This window comes from Garra rufa, chromosome 13, assembly GCF_049309525.1.
Source record: "Garra rufa chromosome 13, GarRuf1.0, whole genome shotgun sequence".
Classification (NCBI taxonomy): Eukaryota; Metazoa; Chordata; class Actinopteri; order Cypriniformes; family Cyprinidae; genus Garra; species Garra rufa.
This window is the reverse complement of record NC_133373.1, coordinates 15,062,182-15,080,200: the sequence shown is the minus strand read 5'-3', so window position 1 is coordinate 15,080,200 and position 18,019 is coordinate 15,062,182. Positions and strand designations below refer to the sequence as shown.

General features: G+C 36.3%; 2 protein-coding genes across 2 annotated transcripts; one reads left to right on the top strand and one right to left on the bottom strand.

Annotated features, from left to right (window-relative positions):
* The first annotated feature begins 2,580 nt into the window (after positions 1 to 2,580).
* On the top strand, positions 2,581 to 11,076 carry rd3 (retinal degeneration 3, GUCY2D regulator). The gene is made up of 3 exons (XM_073816568.1): positions 2,581 to 2,724; positions 6,024 to 6,355; positions 10,019 to 11,076. The coding sequence occupies exons 2-3, from the start codon at positions 6,069 to 6,071 to the stop codon at positions 10,383 to 10,385; spliced, it is 654 nt and encodes a 217-aa protein (XP_073672669.1). The 5' UTR covers positions 2,581 to 2,724; positions 6,024 to 6,068; the 3' UTR covers positions 10,386 to 11,076.
* A 491-nt stretch (positions 11,077 to 11,567) lies between these two features.
* On the bottom strand, positions 11,568 to 16,600 carry LOC141283283 (uncharacterized). The gene is made up of 7 exons (XM_073816569.1): positions 16,396 to 16,600; positions 16,003 to 16,072; positions 15,428 to 15,565; positions 15,220 to 15,278; positions 14,351 to 14,440; positions 14,132 to 14,224; positions 11,568 to 12,257 (listed from the first exon to the last, which is right to left on the bottom strand). Exons 1-7 carry the CDS (start codon positions 16,396 to 16,398, stop codon positions 12,207 to 12,209), a joined length of 504 nt encoding a protein of 167 aa, XP_073672670.1. The 5' UTR covers positions 16,399 to 16,600; the 3' UTR covers positions 11,568 to 12,206.
* Between the last annotated feature and the right edge of the window lie 1,419 nt (positions 16,601 to 18,019).

The following is an 18,019-nucleotide window of genomic DNA, read 5'->3' as shown; positions in this document are numbered from 1 at the left end:
AAAAAATGAAGGGGTATGAATACTTTTGCAATGCACTGTAAATAAAACAACCTGAATCTCAGTGAATACCTGCTTTACAGACATGAGCATATATGTATAGAACACTTGAAAGCTTAAAAAATATATACTTTAATAGTAAGTCACGTTGAAAACAAATATTCTCTGATCCATATGCTACCAACATGAGCTCCAGTTTTTCCTGTCTGAACTCTGAGGTAATTACACCCATGAGCGGCTCCGCTTTTCAAATTTTAAACAGCCATGTAAGACGCGCGGACATGTAGATAAATGCCCACATCACCTGTAAACAAACGTGGACATTCATCGAGTTCATCTCGGCTACTTTTAGTTTCTGGAAGAAGACACGCTGAGAGGAATAAACCAGAATTTACCCCAAAAGAAGAATGCAACACGATGCGCTGCACAGCTTCTATGGCTGAGAGAGAGACTACTCGAATGACAACCGCTTCAGTGAGCTCAGTCATTCTACCAGAAACTTACATTTCCACTTGAAAAAATCTTGGAGAAAAATAAGAATCTAATTATTGAATCTGAATGTTGAGTCATGTAGAGGACATGTTCAACTACGAGAAACACATACCATGCCATCTCAGCATTTTTATATGTATTTCACCCCTAAAATGTCAGGCCCCATCATAGACAAATTTGTATGTGTTAGAATGGTTTCCTAAAGAATTTATTTCATACAAATAGCATTTTCTGATTGGTCACATGTCCCTGATTGCATCTAACATGGTTTTATAATTCCTATAAGAAATATGAGCAACTTTTCGGTCAACTGTATTACACAAAATCACAGAATACTCATACAGGCACTCATATAGTTTAAAAAAAAAACTAATATTACATAGGAGATTTTTTACAAAAACATAGTATTGGATATACACCCCACCTTCATCTACACAGTTAAAGAGATGAATTAATCAATATTTCTTCAAATAGTACATTTTTATATCATAATTTCCTGTGTGACAGGACAGACCCTTAGTTTATTGATTACGTTGAAGCTGGAAAAGTTATGTTTTATGTTCTTTATTTAAAGTTGGCTAAGCATTCCTATTTTAAATTATTATTATTATAAATGTTATGTTAATGTAATATTAGACGATGGTAAAGTTCAGCCAAGGACATGTACAGTAATATTGAGCCAAATTCATTAGAATATGACTCACAACTGATATAAACATATAACATCTTTTCAATTTAATAAACTAATTTCATTTGATTTCAGTATAAAATTTGATACATATTCATATTTAAATGTAATCAAGTACACTTAACTAAATAGCACAATGTAAAGTAACTGTGGTTCCACATCATATTACAGCTCAGTAATAACAGGGCAATGGTAGTATCTACATTTTAACTTAGAAAATTAAATGGTAATAATGGAAAGTGAATGTAATTTTCTGGGTAATAATGTAGATATTAGCATAGTAACACCCTGTTATCACTAAGTTGTAATATGAAGTGGTTCTGTGATGGTAGCCCTTTCTAACCTTGAAGGCCCTGGCCCTGGAACTGTTGCCTTTCTCTTAAGCCTAGATTTTTTTCTATTGCTCTCTCCATAATTTGCGCATATGTCTTTGGTCTCGCTCATTCAACTCATGAATACCTTTTCTTCTTTCTATTTTCTGCCTCTATCTATCCCTTTCTTTCTGAAGATGTTTCTCCTTTCTGAGAAACACTGTCACATTGAACACTGTCACATTGAACAGCCTATTATTTTGTTCCTGAATAAAGTTTTTAAAACAAATGATTCAATGATTTGAGTCATCTTCTGGCATAACAATGTAACCTGCAGAAAAGGTCACTGAAATCCACAGAAAAGTCAGCGTGGAACAGACAGTGAGCCAATCAACTTCAAGAACCAGCGTTATAACTTCAACACTCTGATGAGCTATTCGCAGACGTAATAGACCATCGGCATGCTGTCTGAGTGTATTTGACTCATTAAGTGACCAAACTGAGCGACTGGCCTCATGCATGTCATGGTTTTACTGCTAAGCTGAGACATCTGCTTGGATTAAACCTTTTCCATCTGCTGTCCTCCAGTCCTCTACCGAGCTGCTAGGTCACTCAAAACAGGTCTGTGCCAATATCTGTTACCTAGTTGAGAAAACATTAGAAATGCCAACATATCTTAACTAATAATTAGTGATAATTTGAAATAAAGATATAGCCTTTGGAAATTGTATTAATCTATTCATGTATGCATTCTTTATTTAAACTTGTAAACATGAAAAATGAACAGTATTTCTAGACCACTAATGAAATAAGCTAATTTCTGGCAATCAACATGTGAGCTCTTTGAACAAAAGGTCAGATTTCCTCGCTTGCACTGAAGCTTAAGACTTTTGAAACATTACACGATCATGAGGTTTTTAAACTTAATTGGGGGAAAAGGAAATAAGGCCTCAGCGTTAGCCCTGTACCAGATAACCCGTCTTAGTCACATGACCTCATAGCCCACACATGCTCGTAATCTGTTTATGCAGCGCATGACCCGTCCTCCCCCTCTCTTCTGCTCTCCCATCCCATCTGCCTTTCAGCTGATGATGCATGTGGCAGAATAGGCTTGGGGAGCATCGCTATAGCAACCGCAAACGGAAAGACACACTTCAGAGCAATCTCAAAGAGGAAATGTGACCTGGGCCATTACACATCTACAAGCCCTACAAGACAACCGAATCACTTCTAAAGGTAAGGAGATTGAGCAAATCAGAAAGGAATAAAGAGGAAATAGCACAGGAGAATGGAGGAGGAGTGGGTGGATAGACGTAGAGAAAGACAATATTGAGAAAAACACAAGACTGATGAATTCAGCACATTTTGAGATGTCAAACTTTGTATTTTAAGAATGACTGACAGCAATTAACAGTGATGCTAGTAGTAACAGGTGGACATTGAGCATATTAAATTGTAGGTCTACACTTTTAACAATTTTAATGACTTAGCCCGTTTAATTAAAGGCTTTTTATCTTTAGTACCTTGAAGTGTTTCATCTTTTCAATTAGATTTTCATCAGTAATTACGTGAAAAGACCATTGCAGCATTCTCGGCTTCTGTTATTGAGCAGATTACTTTTAGTTTTAGAAGCTTAAAATGTTAGTAGAGCTTTTAAGCCATAATAGTCTCTTTTTGATGCATCGGATCATAAATTACTGCTTTGGTCAAATGGTCGGTATCAACATGGCTATTGTATCCAAATTAGTGTATCTAAAAGCTTTGACATTCTCTGAAATTGAATTGTTTTGCACTCAGATCTGGTCTTCTGTTTGAGGCAGGTTTATGGATGACATGTTTCTTTGTTTAGTACTCAAACAGATTTGGTTAAGATTACATTGAATTGTATGGACAAACAAAACTCTTGAGACAATTCTCAAAAGCCATATACTGTACAGTCGTGGCCAAAAGTTTTGAGAATTACATAAATATTGGAAATTGGAAAAGTTGCTGCTTAAGTTTTTATAATAGCAATTTGCATATACTCCAGAATGCTATGAAGAGTGATCAGATGAATTGCATAGTCCTTCTTTGCCATGAAAATTAACTTAATCCTGAAAAAAACTTTCCACTGCACTGTTAAGAAGGCTTCAGGGCATCCAAGAAAGTCCAGCAAGTGCCAGGATCGTCTCCTAAAGAGGATTCAGCTGCGGGATCGGAGTGCCACCAGTGCAGAGCTTGCTCAGGAATGGCAGCAGGCAGGTTTGAGCGCATCTGCACGCACAGTGAGGCCAAGACTTTTGGAAGATGGCCTGGTGTCAAGAAGGGCAGCAAAGAAGCCACTTCTCTCCAAAAAAAAACCATCAGGGACAGATTGATCTTCTGCAAAAAGTATGGCGAATGGACTGCTGAGGACTGGGGCAAAGTCATATTCTCCAATGAAGCCTCTTTCCGATTATAATCCCTTGAGAACTTGTGGTCAATCCTCAAGAGGCGGGTGGACAAACAAAAATACACTAATTCTGAGAAACTCCAAGAAGTGATTATGAAAGAATGGGTTGCTATCAGTCAGAATTTGGCCCAGAAGTTGATTGAGAGCATGCCCAGTCGAATTGCAGAGGTCCTCAAAAAGAAGGGCCAACACTGCAAATACTGACTCTTTGCATAAATGTCATGTAATTGTTGATAAAAGCCTTTGAAACGTATGAAGTGCTTGTAATTATATTTCAGTACATCACAGAAACAACTGAAACAAAGATCTAAAAGTAATTTAGCAGCAAACTTTGTGAAAACTAATATTTGTGTCATTCTCAAAACTTTTGGCCACGACTGTAGGTTTGGAACAACATGAGGGCGAGTAATTAGTGACAAAATGTTAATTTTTTGAGGTGAACTGTCCTATTAACGGTTCTTAATTCCAAATGCTCATCATCCCAGGAAAGTAAAAATAAATGTGTTTTAAAAAAGAAATGGTTGATGTGGTACTTGCAGATTCTTTGTAATTGTTTGTGAAATTCACTAGCAATATCTGAGTGAAAATTCAAAAGAAAATCTTGCAATTTTTGCTAAATCCAACCAATAAGATGTAGATAAACAAATTAGCATGCATAGGATAAAAGAAAATTAGACTTGTCAACTTTTAATAGCAAAGAGATAATGCTTTGCACATCTGTTGTGGTGTACGTGTCTGTATGTGTCAGTATTTCCGTACAAATACAACCTAATTAGATACATGCCAGAATTTAACCTAATAAGATACATGCCAACATGGACAGCTTATGTGACATGCCATTATTCTTGAAAACCATCAACAAAACTATGCTTTGTAAAGGTGATTTAAAAGGTTCTTCACAGCGATGCCATAGAAGAACTATTTTTGGTTCCACAACCATAATCTGAAGAACCTTCTTTCAACACAAAGAACAGAAAGGTTCTTCAGATGTTTAAGGTTCTTTATGAAACCATTTAGACAAAAAGGTTCTTCTATGGCATTGTGAAGCACCTTTACTTTTAAGAGTGTATTTCATCATATTATAGAGCTGTCACAATGTCTCAATTTAATTCCAGTACTTTATTTTCAAAAATCCTTATTTGCATTTTGGTCGTGTGGGCAAAAAAACAGAAGTGGCGCATTTCATGGATGAGAATGTGCATGAGAAGGCTGCATGATAGATAAACCAATTAAATAATAATGCTATTGCGAATTCACAAATGCTTCAATTCAATTAAACAAATATATGCAATGCAGGTTTATTATTGTGCATGTAGATTACTTACGTGCATCTCAAAACAGCTCAGTTCGCAGTAAATGCTGCTCCACACAAACAGTTATCATTAACATGTGTGGAGCATCTCAAACTTAATCTCTGCATATTGCTGTGAATTTGGGTTTATTATAAGATTTATCTGGAAACGCAGTGTGCGCCATTTCATCAGATTTGTAAGGTAAATCATTTATAAGCCTGGCAAACACAAGGGAATACATCAGTATCTTTCTCAAATTGCTAACTGTATCAACAAATTTAGATGTTTGAAGTTAAAGACAAGTATACTTTTGTACAATATACAGTAATGTGTCTGGCTACCACCTGATGTCTGGTAAAACCTGAGTCAGATTCCGTGTTGGAAATGAGCCGAGAGCTCAGCGCTGTCATGTCTGTCAGGTGTTAAAGAGCATCTGTGCTCTGAGATTATGGCTTGGTAACATTCAGCCCCAACAACATGATGGTTATTTGGTTCACTGGGGAACCAAAAATAGTTCTTCTATGGCATTGCTGCAAGTGAATGTTGGTAAAGAAAAATGTTGGGTTCTTCTAGATCCATAGTACTAAAATGCTATGAAAGTCAATAGGACCCAGGACTGTTGACATATGATCACAGAATTTTAACTTTTATGTGGACCATTACTTTAACTCTGGTAAATTGCAGAGTTGCAAATTGCAAATAAACATTTTGCATCACAAAAACTAATTCCAAGACCCATCATCTACTGTACACTGTAAAATGTTCTTGCTGTGTTTTGTGTATCCATGACAGCTTTTACTGCATCCCCACAGGTAAAATTAAAGGTGAGCAGTAGAGGGCAGGTGACAGCGACAAGCATGTCGTGGTTCAGCTGGAACGAGCCGTACTATCGCAGCCCACGACGTGAGCCGTCTGAAGTGGTTACGGACACCCTGATGCTGGAGCTGAGCTGGCAGATGAAAGAGGCCGAGAGGCAACAGCGAGAGCGAGACAATGAATATCGGCGGCTAAAGAGCGGCGTGGACTACAGCTGGCTCATGAGCACCCCACGCAGCTCTTATGACATCAGCCAAGGAGAGAGACTCGGCCTTGAGGACCTGTGTAGCAAAGTACCACCATCATACTGCGGAACTGTAATACAAAGGTAAGACAAATGGGTCAATCGAGCATGTTGGGTGCTCAACACTGCACGTTTTGTTTTCAACTTGAGGATGTTCGTCATCACAGGTTCAGGGGAGGGCGATCTGGGTAATTAGTTTACTAAGCCGTCTTTGTGATGTCACTACCAAGAAAGGCACAAAGACAGCCATGTTTGTTTCTCTAGGCGAACTAAGCAGCTCTAACCTGCTGAAGTGATCATTTTAAATCCCACACAGGCCTCACGGGATGCGCACCTGAGAGATTCAGATGAGCCCCAACCGACGCTGTTCATTTTTGTTCAGGTAGCAACAGCACAGCAACTTACTTTTTGTTCAGCCCCCCTCTCATTATAACCAACACCCATGACTTAAAGGAGAACTCCGGTGTGATATTGACCTAAAGTGTATTGAATCATGATACCGAGTGTGAACGTACCTTGCATATCTCATCTCGTCTTGTCCACTGCTGTCCGAAATCCATAGGGCATCGAAGAAGCCATGTAAATAAATCACTGTTTTACGCCATTTACGAGGCACAAAGTAGCTCCACACTTCATTGGTAGACTTCCAAGGGCCCTGACATTTAAAACGAGACATTGAGAACTCAGAAAAAGCACCGGTAGTTTATTTACAAGAAGCTTTATACAGACAGTACCTGCAAGACAAAATCCGGTCGCCGCCATCTTGAATTTAGGCACGATAAGTCGAGTGTCGAGCACGAAGGAAACTACAACCTGATAAGTTGATAACCTGATAAGTTCCTTCCTGCTCATCACTCGACTTATCGTGACTAAATTCAAGATGGCGGCGACCGGATTTTGTCTTGCAGGTACTGTCTGTATAAATCTACTTGTAAATAAACTACCGGTGCTTTTTCTGAGTTCTCAATGTCTCGTTTTAAATGTCAGGGCCCTTGGAAGTCTACCAATGAAGTGTGGAGCTACTTTGTGCCTCGTAAATGGCGTAAAACAGTGATTTATTTACATGGCTATTCCGATGCCCTATTGACTCTCATTGACAACCTGTTGTGAGCATCGGCTAACTGACCCCAGATTTCGGACAGCAGTGGACAAGACGAGATGAGATATGCAAGGTACGTTCACACTCGGTATCATGATTCAATACACTTTAGGTCAATATCACACCGGAGTTCTCCTTTAAAGGGACAGTTGACCAAAAATAAATCGGTGTTATATTCCAAGTCAAGACCTTCCAGTATATCTGCGTGAGGAACAGTTCTAAATATAATTAAATCGGTCTGTTCCTTACAGGGTTATTTTAACTAAGACTAAAACAGAAACCAGAACTGAAACCGAATAAATCAATCAATCAATTAAAAAAAAAAACCTTTTTGTTACTTTAAGTGAAATTGTTAAAATATACTAAAATAACTCAAACTAAATAAAACAAAACAATAAAAACTATATAGGCACATAAAACTACACCTAAAAATTACAAAAACACACCAACATTACTAAAATTTTAACTAAAATTAAAATGGAAAATACAGTTTTATGTAAAAGTTTGTGAAAATGTGAATAGTTTTAACAAAATTAGAGTGATCATACAAAATGCATGTTATTTTTTATTTATTACTGTCCTGAGTAAGATACTTCACATAAAATGTGTACATGTAGTCCACAAGAAAAAAAAAAGCTGAAATTATTAAAATAACCACTTCAAAAGTTTGTGAACCCTTGCTTCCTAATACTGCGTGTGGTTAGTTAAACTGAGCATTGTTCTCCAGGTCCTGCAGATTCTTCAGTTTTCCAGCATCTTTTGCATATTTGAACCTTTTCCAGCAGTGGCTGTTTGATTTTGAGATCCATCTTTTCACACTGAGGGCAACTGAGGGACTAAGAGCCAGGGGTGGAAACTTTTGAACAGGATGAAGATGTCCGAATTTTTCTTATTTTGTTGAAATATAATTTTTGTCCATTTAGTACTGCCATGCGGAAGCAACAGAAGATACTTGCATGTGTTCCGGAAGACAAATTCAGTACAATTTACCTTGATCTTTCACCCTCCGGCTCCTATTGCATTGTGTTTCCTACTGGAGCATCAGTGAATGTTTGAACCTTTTTTAATAGTTGTGTTTGAGTCCTTCAATTGTCCTCCGTGTGAAAAGATGGATCTTTAATCATACAGTCACTGCTGGAAAGGGTTCAAATATGTAAAAGATGCTGGAAAACTGAAGAAACTCTAAGACCTGGAAGATTTTTTTCTGAAGAACATTACTCAGTTAAACTGTTCAGAACAAACAAGGGACTCATGAACAACCATCACAAAACCAAAAAACAGTCGTTGATCATCCAATTAACCACACACAGTATTAAGAACCAAGGGTTCCCAAACTTTTGCTGGGGGTTATTTTAATAAGTTCAGCTTTTTGTGTGTGTGTGTTTACTATATGAAAAAAAAAATGCTTTTTGTATGATCTTTCTTATTTTGTTAAAATTATTCACATTTTTACAGATTCTGCAAGGCGTTCCCAAACTTTTGCATAAAACTGTATAGAAATAAAACCTGATTCAACAGTATCTCAGTGATACTAAAATAGCACTGGTTCTATTGTATGGCTTTAGACGACTTGGAAATATGCTGCACAAATCATATTATCTACTTTTATGGTGCTTTTTTGTACTTTTTGGAGTTTGTCTTCCTGTGGTCAATGAACGAAAATGTTGTATGTGAAAAAACAAACAAACAAACAAAAAAAGCTGCATACAGGTTTGGAACAACATAACAGTGAGTAAATACTGACATAATCTTACAACCTTATTTACAATTAGCTTTAAAACCTATTTTAAGACTGCCTAAGAACATCTTATTCTGTGGAGCAAGAGCGCACAGGTCCTAAGAGGCTGCTTTTACTCTGATGAGTCAAGTGCTTATGTTCTGCTCTCATAGGGACCATAGGGCGACAATTCACCTGGGAAGGAGAGGTGGATGTTTTTGCGCTGTGTAAAATCTGTTTTAATGGGTGATTAAACCAGACACACAGCCAAAAGAATTTTTTAGTTTGTAAATGGCTATTAAATGCTGTTTTTACTAGGTGTATCATGTTATAATAATTCAGTTATCGTTTAGTTTTTCAATTGAGGTCCAAGTAAGCAAAGTAATTGCAACTTCATACTTTATCTTTCAATGTTTTTTTTTTTTTTTGTAATTCTAAATCCTTATACACTATATTGCCAAAAGTATCGGGACACCCCCTTCTAATGAACAGGTTTGACTAATTTAGTAATTTTCATGAGTACAAATCGTAATGTGTAAGCATAAAAGGATATTCTAGGGGATTGTGTGCTTTTTTACAGCAACAGTTTTGACAGGACCCTCTTCAATTCTAACATGGCAATGCCTTTGTGTATGTGATCCTTATAGAGATGCAGATCTCATCGTTTGTCACGTTTCTTCATTCTTTTGGCTATTACACTCGCAAGAAAGCAGCTCATAAGCAATAACATTCATTTCAACAAGTTATGTTTCGAACGAGACGTTTACAGCTTAGTTACAATGAATGCATTTTTGGATGGTCAGGTTTTGATTTCTGCAAGTTAGTAATACACACAGTACGAATAATTAATGAAACTTTTTTCTATGACATATAATGCTCCTTTTACAAAAGTGTAATGCAAAACTCTTCACACTCTCTCCTCTCTTCACAGGTTTCGGCAGGTGCTAATGGAGAATGAGCCTGAGGTGCAGGAGGTTTCCGGACTCTTCCGCTCTGTGCTTGTGGAAGCACTTGAGCGTGCTCAAGAGGAGCAGGAGGCGCAGCGTCTGACCCACCAGTGGAACAACAAACGCTCCATTAGCCTGTCATTGATGAGCTTTAAGTCTCGCGTGCGGATCAACCCATTCGGCAGCACCTTGGGACTGAAATCAAACAATTATGGCTCTGAGGAAGATGGGGTAGATGTTAAGACTGTGTGTGGGGATGTAGAGAAGGGCCTTGCTCAGACAACAGAGAAAGCACAGCGTGTTTGGAGCATGCCAGAGTTCAGACACAAGGGAATCAATGGGAAAGCTTGAGTGTCTGGGAGAGGGATTCAGCAGGATCTGATCCAGTCAACGACTGTCTGATATTCCCAGCATATCACCGTTACTTTCAGTGTATTTATATTTTCAGAAGTATGGAGGTAAGAGGTATGTCGATGTTGGGAAATAAAACCTAAGTCTTATAAGTAAAGCTTTATAAATTAATAAATCTTTTACAAGGACTACAGATCATAAAACCCACACTTTTCATTTAGAACTGAATGTGCATACAGTAAATTTCTTAAACGGGAAACCAGGTATTTTCCTGATCACTCACCATCAGATTCAAGTTATTCTGAAACAGTTGCCTAATTTATCCTGTGAACTTTGAAAAAAGGGTTTTTAACGGCCCGTCTGTTTTGCAATTGATATCATTTTCTACAAAAACATTCCAGTGCAGGTCAAGTTTTGTAACCTTGCCCTATTTTTCAAAACAGGTGGTGCTGCATTTGGTGTGGAAATGTTGAGATGCTTGTGAATGGTAGATTTTTACTTAATTTTTGCTTGTTGTATGGCAGTCTTGTCAGAGTATGTGTGTAAGTGTGTAAGTGATAAGTTGTTTGCAAAACATATTTAAAATAATTTTAATTACTTTTGTGTTACAATCAGTGTAACTGTAGAATGTAAATGTACAAAATCAATGTTTTAATTTCATTGTGCTGAAAAATAAAGATTTATGCACATATGCTTCTAGAGTTTTATGACAAATGCCTCACTGCTATGGTACCTGAAACCTAAATAATACCTGTTGACAAAGAAGCTGTATACACTCTTAAAACTAAAGGTGCTTTACGATGCCATAGAATAACCTTTTTTTTTTTCTAAATGGCTCCATAAAGAACCTCAAACATCTAAAGAGCCTTTCTGTTTCACAAAAGGTTCTTTGTGGCAAAAGAAGGTTCTTCAGATTATAAAAAGGTAAGAAAGAGATGGTTCGTTGTGGAACCAAATATGGTTCTTCTATGGCATTGCTTGAAGAATATCTTAAAGCACCTTTATTTTTTAAGAGTGTAGGGCTAGGCTACAGATTAATAGTTATTATTCATGCAGTAACAGGCATACCTTACAAAATCTAAATGATTTTGTTAACTGTTTTGTAACTGAAACTATGCCACTCTAACCAATTTCTAACAAATGTTTATAATGTATGTGGTACCTTTTTGAGACACCATAAAATAAAGGACACAAAATGGAAATTTATTTAACAGTATTGTCATCAGCACAGTCAGATGCATGTAACTCACAAACGCAGATCATACGCTTTCAACTACCTGCTAGTGGTGCGTCTGCATTTGGCTCAACATGGTAAATATGCAGATTATCATGGGATGACAAGAAACACCACTGGAACAACACGACGACAATGTTGTTTCAAATTTGAATTGTTTGTGAGATATACAACTTTCATCTCCCTGGTAAATCAGCACAAACTGTTCACACATGTTTGACATCCTTCTGAACAATTCCTTACAAATCCGGACTGATTCTGTTATGATGTATTTGAGGTTTGCATTTAAAAATGAGAATACAAGAATACTTCTTTTTATACAATTTCAGTAACATGTAACAATGTTACATCCAAGCCACAGTTCTCATAGGGTACATGTAATCAGACATAAAATAAGCATTTCAGGACACAGTCTGGAATTTAAAAAAGGAGGACAATTATTCACATAGTTTATGGTTAGGAACTGTCAACGTATAACATCAGGCAACAACATTAATAGTTGAAGATGGTCTTTCCCTGAGTGGAAGTCAGACGAATAATGGAAAAAAATAGGTTGTCTGGTTCGGCAGTTCCAGGTCTGGATTGAATCAGAAAGTGGAGTTTAAGAACTCCAGGAGTTCAGCTCTGTTTTTGTCCATCTGTTAAAAAAAATAATAAAGCAAGGGTTAAAGGATTAGTTCACATTCAGAACAAAAATTCTACAGATAATTTACTCACCCCCTTTACTCATTCAAGATGTTCATGTCTTTCGTTCTTCAGTAAAGAAATTGTTTTTTGAGGAAAACATTTCAGTAATTTCCTTCATATAGTGGACTTCAATGGTGCCCACGAGTTTGAACTTCCAAAATGCAGTTTAAATGCAACTTTAAAGGGTTCTAAACGAGTGTCTTATCTAGCAAAACGATCGGTCATTTTCTTAAATAAATCAATGTTTATACACTTTTTAATCACTAATGCACATCTTGCCTAGCTCTGCGATGTGCATGCGTACTCGTGCACTCCAGTTGTCATTTTCTCCTCCAACATTAAAATCGCCCTACAGCGCTGCAAAAGTACCGACCAAGTGTTTACAAAGTGAACATGCAAAGAAGGTCAAACACTCTTTACAAAAAAGGTAAAACAGCGATGTAGGGCGATTGTGAAGTTGGAGGAGAACATGAACTGTCTTGAACTGGAGCACACAGAGCAAGAAAAGACAAGCATTTGTGGTTAAATTTGTATAAATAATAATTTATTAAAAAAAAAAGACCAAACGTTTTGCTAGGTAAGGCCCTTATTCCTCGGCTGGGATTGTTTAGAGCCCTTTGAAACTGCATTTTGGAAGTTCAAACTCATGTGCACCATTGAAGTCCACTCTATAGAGAAAATTCCTGAAATGTTTTCCTCAAAAAACACAATTTCTTTATGATTAAAGAAAGAAAGACATATATATCTTGGATGACAAGGGGGTGAGTACATTATCTGTAAATTTTTGTTCTGGAAGTGAACTAATTCTTTAATAAATGATCTGTGCAAAACCGTTAAACTCACTATAGTTAAAGGAGAACTCCGGTGTGATTTTGACCTAAAGTGTATTGAATCATGATACCGAGTGTGAACGTACCTTGCATATCTCATCTCGGTTTGTGTCCTGCTGTCCGAAATCTGGGGTCAGTTAGCCGATACTCACAACAGGTTGTCAATGAGAGTCCATAGGGCATCGAAGAAGCCATGTAAATAAATCACTGTTTTACGCCATTTACGAGGCACAAAGTAGCTCCACACTTCATTGGTAGACTTCCAAGGGCCCTGACATTTAAAACGAGACATTGAGAACTCAGAAAAAGCACCGGTAGTTTATTTACAAGAAGATTTATACAGACAGTACCTGGAAGAGAAAATCCGGTCGCCGCCATCTTGAACTTAGTCACGATAAGTCGAGTGTCGAGCACCAAGCTACAAGGTTATCAACTTATCAGGTTGTAGTTTCCTTCATGCTCGACACTCGACTTATCGTGACTAAATTTAAGATGGTGGCGACCGGTCTGTTCCTGGTGGAAAATGTCTGTATAAATCTACCTGTATAAAACTACCGGTGCTTTTTTTGAGTTCTCAATGTCTCGTTTTAAATGTCAGGGCCCTTGGAAGTCTACCAATGAAGTGTGGAGCTACTTTGTGCCTCGTAAATGGCGTAAAACAGTGATTTATTTACATGGCTATTCCGATGCCCTGTTGACTCTCATTGACAACCTGTTGTGAGCATCGGCTAACTGACCCCAGATTTCGGACAGCAGGACACAAACCGAGATGAGATGTGCAAGGTACGTTCACACTCGGTATCATGATTCAATACACTTTAGGTCAAAATCACACCGGAGTTCTCCTTTAATCTGGTTTACATTTCAGCACTATTTTCAACGATCATCATAAAAAGATAAAAGTAGCAGAGGAATATATCCATTCCATGCTTTTATAACAATATCAAATGTCTAATTTGTTTTTTGTGTGTAATCTGCCCAGCAAAAAACCTCACCTGCTTGTCCTTTTTCGATTTTTTCACTTTCATTTTAATCTTTTTCCCTGAAATCATACTGTACTTCCCTTTTTTCTTCTTTTCCTTAAGATACTGGGGATGACAGAAATTGTTGTATCAATAATTTTTTAATGATCACAGAAAATTCATGATAACGTATTAAAAACAGGAATGAAAGAAACACATTTCTAAAATTCTGAGTCGAGTTGGAAAAAGTACCTTTGAAATTTGAACAGGTCCAGAGCTGTCGTCCTGTCCTTTGTGTCCCCTTTCCTTCTTCCGCTTACGTGTCTTCTCTTTTTTTCCTTTCTATAATAATAATAGCAAAAACAAGTAAGTGAAAACTGATTCCAAATCAACATTTAATAAATGAACAAAATAAATAAATAAATAAACAAGCTTCTTAATGAAATGTGACCCTGGACCACAAAACCAGTCATTTTTTTTTTTTTTTTGAAAATGAGATCCTAAAATGAATAATTAAGCTTCCCATTTATGTATGGTTTGTTAAGATAGGACAATATTTGGCCGAGATACAACTATTTGAAAATCTGGAATCTGAAGGAGAGAAAAAAAAAAATCTAAATACAGAGAAAATCGCTTTTAAAGTTGTCCAAATGAAGTTCTTAGCAATGCATATTGCTAATCAAAAATTTAATTCTGACATATTTATGGTAGGAAATTTACTAAATATCTTCATGGAACCTAATCTTTATTTTATAACCTAATGCCTTTTGGCATAAAAGAAAAATCGATAATTTGACCCATACAATGTATTGTTGGTTATTGCTACAAATATACATGTGCTACTTAGGAGTGGTTTGGTGGTCTAGGGTCACAAATAGTTCAGTCAAAAAATGTTGCATATTTATTTATTTTTAAAACTGACAGCCCTTGGTCACTAAATGTCATAAACTGCATAAATAAATTGCTTTTGTGTTCAAAATACAGGTTTGTAACAATGAGAGTGACTAAATTGTGTTTTAAGTTTTGTGTGAATTGTCCCTTCATACTTGCTTATTCTGACAACTCTGGACAAAAGTACACAAATTTACAGAATCAACTAAAATGAAAAAAGAGCAAGGTACCTTCTTGCCATGTTTATCTTTCCTTTTCTTCGAAGATTTTCTTCTTTTTTTGCAAGAATCTATAGTAGAAGCACAAAACACACTGACATCTTTATTACAGTTTCCTCTTTCCGGTTAATAATGTATCTGAAGTTTTACACCTACAAAAATTCTCCTTTTAGACTATATCATTTTTAATTCATAAATATATATATATTTTTTAACTTACCTGAGCTACTGGGGCTGGAGTTACTATGTGATGATGAACTGCTGGACGAAGAGCGCGAAGAAGATGATGATGAGGAAGAGGAAGATGAAGAACTGGAAGATCTGCTTCGGCTTCTTGCTCGTTTTCGATTTTCTCTTCCTGTTAATGTACAGAGTGTTTTCACAATGCTTCAATCAATCAGCCATATTGGCAGCACTGAACATAAACAATGAAACCAAACCAAATGAAATTATATTTTGCTGATTATTGCTGCTGAAAATGGTCAATTATTGTCATTTTTTTGGGCTGTACTAATCCATCGGACCTGTAAAAACATTAGTTTTACTATAGACTGACGAAAGTTATAACAAATCAAGGAGATGAGTGCAATAAACTAAGGAACAAAAGGCATTTGTGATTGGCCAAACTGAACCAGGATTTCCAGGGCAAGAATCTTGGCATTCATGTTTGTTCTTATAAGTTCCAGTCAGGTAGGTGAAATATTAGGCTAAGATCTAATTAATACTGCTTCTCTAATAATAGTGCTTCTCAACATTTTCTTTCCTAACACAGAACACCTGTCTAGAGAAACTCACCTCTGCTGTGAGAACTACTCCTGCTTTTTGTACTTGTCTCACTTCTCTCCATGGTGTCCACTTTGGCAGACTAAAAAATTACATATAAAGCATAAAACCTTAGCATCCAAATCTTTTCAGATGTTCAAACATGAACCGTGTTCTGTACTCTTTATGAGAAATATAGGCAAGAACCGCAGATTAAAAGCCCACATGACGCTTAAAAATGCTGTCAAGGAAAGTCATGAACCTAATTGAGTTCTACAAATAACGTACTCGTTTACTTCACAAATACGTTAGGCTTTATCCATAGAAAATGTTTAGAAACAAAAGTATGTAAACAGCAACCAAAGAATTAGAGCTTAATCTGAAGGTTTAACGAGAATTTTTATGTAAGCTGTTACAACACTTTACCATGGTTTAAACTGTCTACAAAATGTGGTCCCTCTGACCACAACAAAATAGGAAAAACCAGAGGAATTGCCCGATATGAATATAATCCGTGCCGAAAATAAACAGCGTGGAATATAAATGACTCGTTTTCATTTCTGTGATCAGTGCGTGTGAATCAATAAGATAAACACCACTGCGCGGCCATCTTTTTACGTCATGCACACTAAATTATCCGTGTACTGCTGAGCAGCGCATGCGTGTGACCGACGCAAGAGCAAATGAATAACGCCTGATTTAAGAGCAAATAAATATCTCCTGATTTATCTGTGTACTGTGTATATATAATTCAATAGCTATTAAAGTTTCTCAGTATTACTATTCAGGTATAATTTTGTCCAGTTCGTGTTTGAAGCGACACGCAGACGGCGTCATCACATGATAGCTGTTACTTTTCTAAGCGCTGATGAGGCTGGGCCAACTACAGCCATTCATCGGTAGATTAAGTTTAACAAACAATAATTATTGTTATGTAATAATTATTACATTTTAATAATTATTACAATTATATTATATATTTGAATTTACATAACTCTTAAAAATGACATTAAAAGCGGTTTAATGGAGATTTCGGCTTTCTAGGCGCCCACAGGAGACCATTTTTTTTGCAGCTTACATGGAAAAACAGGTACTTCCAGACAAGATATTCTACTAATTTTTATATCTTATTTACTGAAATATTTTAATATTATTGACATTTGAATAGGTATTTTCCTCAGATGATATTCGTACGTGCTGCATGGTGTGCATCTTTTTCTTTTGCCCCTCGAGAGTGACAACAGAAACTCATCTGTGTTACCCTGTTACCGCATCCCAGACACAACTTGTTTTAGCATATGTAAAGTAACTGTATCCACTGTGTATAGATTATTTAAAATAATAATAATAATAATAATAATAATAATAATAATAATAATAATAATAATAATAATAATAATAATAATAATATATTTCGCTGGTTTTAATGTACCGCCACAAAATACAAAAGTGAATATTTCATCTGTAATACATGACTTTTTCTATAGAGGGCGCCCACGAATAAATGATACAAAATGTGGGACGTTTTCCCCCTGACGGTCACTGAAAGTATTGTCATTATTGCATTATTTACATCTCCTTTGTTATGTCTATAATAAGTCGACAATGTGTTTTATAGTTTTTCAAGGCACAATAGTTTTAAATAATTTAGCATTGGTTCTTACTGATCACAATGCTAACTATTGTTGCAAGAAATTTCAATGATCTTTGGATGTGGACTAATATAAAAAAACTAAATGTACAATTTATTTACAGTTTATGTGAATGTAGGCAATAATGAAAAAGTGTTTATACAGTGCCTTGCGAAACTAGTCATTCCCCTTTATTATTTAAGTTTTTTTTTTTTTTGCTGCCTTATGTTAAACTGTTTTAAATTACTTTTTTTCCACATCAAGCTACACTCCATGCACCCTAATGACCAAGAAAAAACAGAATTGTCACAACTAATTCATTAAAAAAAAAAAAAAATGCATTTTCAGCTGTTAGACGTTTTATTAAGACGTGTGTGCCTTTCCAAATCATTTCCATTTAACTTCAGGTTAACTTCATT

Bases quoted from the DNA above. Each gene is read 5' to 3' on its own strand.
- rd3 (XM_073816568.1), top strand. From the start codon at position 6,069: ATGTCGTGGTTCAGCTGGAACGAGCCGTACTATCGCAGCCCACGACGT. The intron at 6,356-10,018 runs GTAAGACAAATG...CTCTCTTCACAG, and splicing joins TGCGGAACTGTAATACAAAG to GTTTCGGCAGGTGCTAATGG.
- LOC141283283 (XM_073816569.1), bottom strand. The intron at 15,566-16,002 runs GTGAGTTTCTCT...GTACATTAACAG, and splicing joins GAGTAGTTCTCACAGCAGAG to GAAGAGAAAATCGAAAACGA. The intron at 12,258-14,131 runs GTGAGGTTTTTT...TTTTTTTAACAG, and splicing joins AATCGAAAAAGGACAAGCAG to ATGGACAAAAACAGAGCTGA.